Here is a 6,289-nt window from a genome sequence, read left to right as displayed (position 1 = left end):
ATGGCCAGTAGGAAGAGGCAGCGCTATCCCTCACAGCCCACAGGAACAGCCCGGGCACAGGGAAGCAGCTTCCACTAAAGCCACAGATGTCTCAGGACTGAATGCGCTGATCATCCTGGTCTACAAGCGCTCGAGTGTGCGATCTGCCAGAGCACTCTACAGCTCCTGCCTGCCTGCCCATGCTTTGTTCCACTGGACAGCCCAGTACAGGGACAGCGAGGACTGATGTGCACAAAGCCATGTCCCGACGTGCAGCCAGGATGCTGCAAACCTGTCCCGCGAAAGACTCCTGGGAACCCAGGCAGAGGTGGTGTCCCCAGTTCTATCAGCCTGTATTTGTACAAGAGGGAGGTGGAGAGGATACCTAGGGTCCAGGTCAGGCTCTGATACACCCGTCAGGGTACAAGGAGAAGATAGCACAAGGCACTCACTGTCTCTTCATTTTTTTTATATGCCTTCCAAATCAAATCAATACAGCCCAGCATTTCTAATCCCTTTTATTTGAGTCAAACTAATATTCCCAAAGCTACATTTAGTTAAAGCTCATAGAAAAACATCCTTCTTTTGCTGACCAGAGCTTCTCAAAAGTTCAGATCTGGTTCTGCTCTCATGTACACCACCACAAGACAAAAGTATTTCTACTGAAGACACAAACCACCCAATGTAAACCAGGTCCAAGGCGCAGCCTGACCACAGAATCAGGGAGAGTTTGAATTCTCCAGTTAGAGGTTGATGTTACACCAATATAATTGAAGTGGCACAACCTCTAGCTCTGTTGCAATTGCACTGACACAGAGAAGCACATGAAAGTGCAGTTAAAAGGAGCTTATATATTGTAGGAATGTATATTGAGTACCTACAATTGGTTGGATACAGATAGGGAAGCATATCGACAGAGCTTTCAAATGGTATTACAATCACAAGGCTTCAGACATAAGCTAAGCTACAAGCCACTGCTGTGCCACTGGCACTGCCGACTAACTTAATGGTACTGGTGTCCCCCATGGCCCAGGCTGCTGGGCAAGTGGCCCATGACTTGCCATTACCCAGCTCTCACTGTACCCACAGCAGAGGATTTGGTAGCTTTAGCTGTGGTGGGTTTAAACTGACGTATGGAAGCAGCTGAAAGCAAGCCCAAAGCATGAATAAATGGTCAAAAAGCTGACCTTTTGCTTTTTGACAATGAGGTAAAGTCATTCTACATGATTTGGATTTGTCAGCATTGATGTGGAAATGTATGCTCTGTCTTTCCCCCGTACAGAGAGCCAGGTGTCTGTCCTGCAATAGGTTTTCAAATCTGCTTTTTAAGGATTTGGTAGTTCTTCATTTTCTATCAAATAATCCTTCTTTATATAATTAGCACCCCTCACCAATCTCCATACTCCAAGATAGGCATCCTTCAGCGAGCTCCTGTTCTCTTCTTGTGTGCCAGTGGATTTTCCCTGAACTGCCAGTCCCTTGGCAGGTTTCTCGTTGCCATCCTTCTCCTCCTTGCTGCTCTGGCTGCCCCCCGTGCCTGATCCTTCCGCTGCTGTTTCCTCAGCCCCCTTCTCCTGGGAAATTGCTTCCATTGCAAAGAGTGCTTGATCCCCAGCCTGCCTTTTCTCTTCCTCTTCTCTAGCTTCTTTCTCCAGGTCCTCATAATTGCTCTGCTGTCTGGTCTCAAAGTATTTGGCCACGCAGTAAATGACAGAACCCAAGGTGTTGACCACAACACCGGCTATAAATAACTTTGTGGGTTCCACATCATTAAATGCCACCATGCCCACAGTGATGGTTGCTATGCTCTTCACCACCCCTACAAAGCTGGTGGTCACAGCTGAGTTAATGTAAGTGCAGTGGAGGGTGGTAAAATTCATGGCACAGCTGATCAGGACACAAGCGATAAAGATGCATACCATAGCCGGGTCCTTCCACCCTGGGAAGGACCAGACGTTGATGGAATCCATGCTGGCAAAGGAGCAGATGATGAGAAAAGGGGTGGCCGACACAGCGATGGCGTACTGAGCTGTCAGGGGTCCATATTCACTCTCTACACTGGTCTTCTGAATGAGCACCAGGTAGGCAGCATGTATCAGTACAGCCAGCACACCTGTCACATAGCCCATAGCATCCCCAGTCAGGTCACCAGCTCCTGTTGGGAGAGTCACAACATGTGACATTTGCATGTAAGACAGAAAGATAGCACTGGTTTGGGTTGGAGGGATATTTAGGAAATAAGCACCAGTGCCCTTTCCATAACTCTGAAGATTTGCCATGCTTTCCCAAGGCTGGACACATCTACCTCCCAACAGATAAAACTTTTTTGTGGATATGTGTGTGCTGCAAACCTATTGAATGTCGTCCACTCTCCCCCTGAATCCCACAGCCAAAATCAGATTGTGTTCTCCCTTTGGTGAAGACACTATGGGAGAGTTGCAGCTGAGAACACACATCACACAGCAACGATGGGCATCTTCTTGCCAATGAGGGCACGTCAGCTCCAGCTGGCCAGACTGCCTGCTCTCAACCCCCGTGGCTCTCCTTCTGCCCTCCTACTCCGCCCAGCAAGGCCAAGCTCTGTGGGTCTCTCACAGGGAGACCCTCCATGCTGAGACCCTAGTCAAGTTTCTTTGCAGATTAAGCTACTAGTCGTGTGTGTGTGTGCTCTATTCCCTGAGGCAGCCCCTAACCCAGGAGTGTTGCTGGGCCACACAGCACCAGCTTTTCCTCCCATCCTACCTACACGTTACCTGGAAATCAACATAGGCAGAGTCCCTGTCCCCAGAGGGTTGCAGCTGACCCCAAAGGTTGCACCCACCCCTGTAATATTCCACTTACCCCAGTACAGCTGCAGTTGTCTCCATGGGGTTGCAGTTAACCCCAGAAGATTATATCTACCCCTGCATGTTTACATCCACCCCCCACAGGACCACACCTCCCTCTGTAGGGCTGCACGTTCCCTAACAGGGGTGCAGTCAGTGTAGGTTTACACTGACCACCGTAAGGATGCACCTGCGTCCATAAGGTCGCATCAAGACCTTCAAGACTGTACCTGTCTCAACCGGGCTGCACTCACCCTGCGAGCTCGTACCTGCCCCTGTAAGGCTGTGCCTGCCACAGCGGGGCTGCAGCTTCCCCTCAATCTCCCAGGGTTGCGAATTCCCCAGATCCCTACATCTTTCCCCCCCACACCACCCCGGGATGCCGCCGCCCACCCCATCCCACTCCGGAGTTGCCGGTTCAGAGGCAGGGCAGCCGTCGGGGTGCACCTTCCCATCTCATCCCATCCCGTCCCATGCCATCCCATCCCATTCCGTCCCATTCCATCTCATCCCATCCGTTCTGTCCCATTCCATCCCATCCCATCCTGTCCCGTTCCATCTCACCCCACCCGTCCAGTCCCATCCCATCCCATCCCGCTCCGTCCCGTCCTATCCTGTCCTATCCCGTCTGTTCCCATTGCATCCTGTCCCATACTGTCTGTTCCCATCCCATCCTGCTCATACCATCCCACTCCATTCCGTCCCATCTCATCTTGTCCCATCCTGTCCCTTCCCATCCTGTCCTGCTCCATCCCATCCCATCCCATCCCATCCCATCCCACCTGTCTCGTCCCATCTCATCCCGCTCCGTCCCGTCCTATCCTGTCCTATCCCGTCTGTTCCTGTCTCATCCTGTCCCATACCGCCTGTTCCCATCCCATCCCATCTCATACCATCCCACTCCACTCCGTCCCATCTCATCTTGTCCCATCCCATCCCATCCCATCCCATCCCATCCCATCCCACCTGCCTCGTCCCATCTCATCCCGCTCCGTCCCGTCCTATCCTGTCCCATACTGCCTGTTCCCGTCTCATCCTGTCCCATACTGCCTGTTCCCATCCCATCCCATCTCATACCATCCCACTCCATCCCGTCCCATCTCATCTTGTCCCATCCTGTCCCTTCCCATCCCATCCTGCTCCATCCCATCCCGTCTCGTCCCGTCCCTTCCCATCTCATCCCACCTGTTCCGTCCCACCCCATCCCGCTCCGTCCCGTCCTATCCTGTCCCATCCCGTCTGTTCCCGTCCCGTCCCATCCCGTCCCGCTCCATCCCCTCCCCTCCGGTCCCGTCCCTCTCGCGGTGTCTCTCACCGGCCAGCGCGGCGCCGCAGGTGGTGATGAGGACGGCGACGAGGACGCCGGGGGAGGGCAAGCCGTCGCGGAGCACCAGGGCGCCGGTGAGGAGGGTGACGAGGGGCAGGCAGCGCTTGAAGACGACGTACATGGGGAGGCTGAGGCCGCGCAGCGACCAGAGGGTGAGGGTGGACTGCAGCGTGGCGAGCGCGGCCACGGCGGCGAAGGGGCGCGCCAGGCGGGGTCCGAAGGGCGGCAGCGCCGCCAGCCCCCGCCGCCGCAGCGCCTCCAGCCCCAGCGCCGCCGCCGCGCTGCTCAGGCACTGCAGCAGCGTCAGGAACGCGAAGTGGTAGCGGGCCAGCAGGAACTTGAGCAGGATGTTCAGCGAGCCCGAGCACAGCCCGTGCGCCACCGCCACCGCGACGCCCCGCGCCCGGCCCCGCCACCGCCCCATCCTCCCCGCGCGCCGCCGCTCCCCGCGCACCCGCCGCGCCGGGGCGGCCGCCGCCCCCCCCCCCCCCCGACGGGTCCCCCCTACCTCCCCGCCCCTCCGGCCCCCTCCCCGCCCCCCCGAGTGTCCCCACCGCGTCGCCTCGCCGTCCTCGCCGTGTCCCTGCCATCCCCGTTGCGTCCCCCGCCATCCTCACCGTGTCCCCGCCATCCCCGCTGTGTCCCCGCCATCCCCACTGTGTCACCTCTCCATCCCCACTGTGTCCCCGCCATCCCCACTGCGTCCCCGCCATCCCCACTGCGTCCCCCGCCATCCCCACTGTGCCACCTCGCCATCCCCACCGTGTCCCCCCACCATCCCCACTGTGTTTCCACCACCGCGCCCCGTGTGTTTGTCCCCCGTCCACACTGTGTCCCCTCGCCATCCCCGCTGCGTCTCCACCACCACCCGCCGTGTCTCCCCTCCGTAGAATCATAGAATGGTTGGGGTCGGAAGGGACCTTACAGCCCATCCAGTTCGTCCCCCTCTGCCATGGGCAGGGACACCTCCCTCCAGACCAGGCTGCTCATCCAGCCCGGCCTTGAACACCTCCAGGGAGGGCGCAGCCACAGCTTCCCTGGGCGATGTGTTCCCCCCCCATCCCCACTCTCCTCCCCATCCCCACTGTGTCCCCTCGCCATCCCGTCTCTGTCTCCCCCGCAGCCTCCGGTGTCCCTCCCATCCCGCCACCCTCCGTGGATGCCCCCGGAGCTCTCCCTGGCTCAGCGGGGGTGGGACACCCTCGTGCCCCCCACGACCCCCACCCCAGACCCGTGCGGTGTCCCCAGCCCGGCTTTGGACACGGGGCGCCCGCAGCATCGCGACAGAGCGCAGCGGGAACGTGAATAACGGGGTTGACCCGCGGGACACCCCACGTCTCCGGCAGCTGGGGGGTCAGTGCAAGCTTCCCCCACGCATCCCGCTGCCTCTTTTCTCTCCCCGAAAGCGCACGTTCCTCCCACGTGAGAGCATCCATCGATCCCACCGGTGGCATCCCGCCTGCAGCACCTGCTTCCTCGCGTTGGGGTCCCGGTGCTCCCCCGGCTCTCCAAAGGGAACTCCCCTTCTCGAATGGGAAAGATGGGGAGACGGGACCCACTGCTGAGAAAGCAGGGAGAACCTGCTCCTAACAGGCAGCTTTTCTTCAAAAGTCACTTAAAAACTGGTAACCGCACAGAGGCTTCAACAGCGATGTTTTAAATCCTGGTAAAGTTTAAATAAGCTCATCCCTTCTCTTGATTTGCCAGATGAGAGTTTTAACAGGAGTCTGCAATAGATAACTGCGGCTCTAAAGGAAAAGAAAAAGCAATTTTTCTTGGAGAGCCTGTCCTCTGGAAGTCTCCTGCAGCGTCAGGCAACATAAGAGAATTAAAATCTATACTTCTGTTTGGATCTGCCTTATAATCTCGAGCCTTGTCTTAATATTGAACAAGTCAGGTCTGTCTTATTAGCAGTAAGACTACCTTTCACCCATCAACATGAGATTAGCAAACCTATGCTTTAAACAAAACCAGCCCTCCCTGTCCACTCCTGGAACTGTGTTAGAAAGAACCACCTTGGACAAATGGCATGTTTGACATCTGAAGCTTGGGTTTGGAAGACTGACCATAAAAGCGTGGACCAGATCCTGACAAGGGCCGCCAGTTCTTGTACAAAAATATAGCACAAGCACAGTATGCCCTTCAGCAGTATCCAAAA

General features: G+C 56.5%; 1 protein-coding gene across 1 annotated transcript; it reads right to left on the bottom strand.

Moving 5' to 3' along the window:
* Positions 1-1,272: 1,272 nt before the first annotated feature.
* On the bottom strand, positions 1,273-4,571 carry SLC35D3 (solute carrier family 35 member D3). Its single transcript, XM_069850977.1, has 2 exons — positions 4,120-4,571; positions 1,273-2,134 (listed from the first exon to the last, which is right to left on the bottom strand). Exons 1-2 carry the CDS (start codon positions 4,553-4,555, stop codon positions 1,305-1,307), a joined length of 1,266 nt encoding a protein of 421 aa, XP_069707078.1. The 5' UTR covers positions 4,556-4,571; the 3' UTR covers positions 1,273-1,304.
* Positions 4,572-6,289: the final 1,718 nt, after the last annotated feature.

This window comes from Phaenicophaeus curvirostris, chromosome 2, assembly GCF_032191515.1.
Source record: "Phaenicophaeus curvirostris isolate KB17595 chromosome 2, BPBGC_Pcur_1.0, whole genome shotgun sequence".
Taxonomy (NCBI): Eukaryota; Metazoa; Chordata; class Aves; order Cuculiformes; family Cuculidae; genus Phaenicophaeus; species Phaenicophaeus curvirostris.
This window is presented reverse-complemented; position numbering and strand designations above follow the sequence as displayed.

Bases quoted from the DNA above. Each gene is read 5' to 3' on its own strand.
- SLC35D3 (XM_069850977.1), bottom strand. From the start codon at position 4,555: ATGGGGCGGTGGCGGGGCCGGGCGCGGGGCGTCGCGGTGGCGGTGGCG. The intron at 2,135-4,119 runs GTGAGAGACACC...CTCTCCCAACAG, and splicing joins CTGCGGCGCCGCGCTGGCCG to GAGCTGGTGACCTGACTGGG.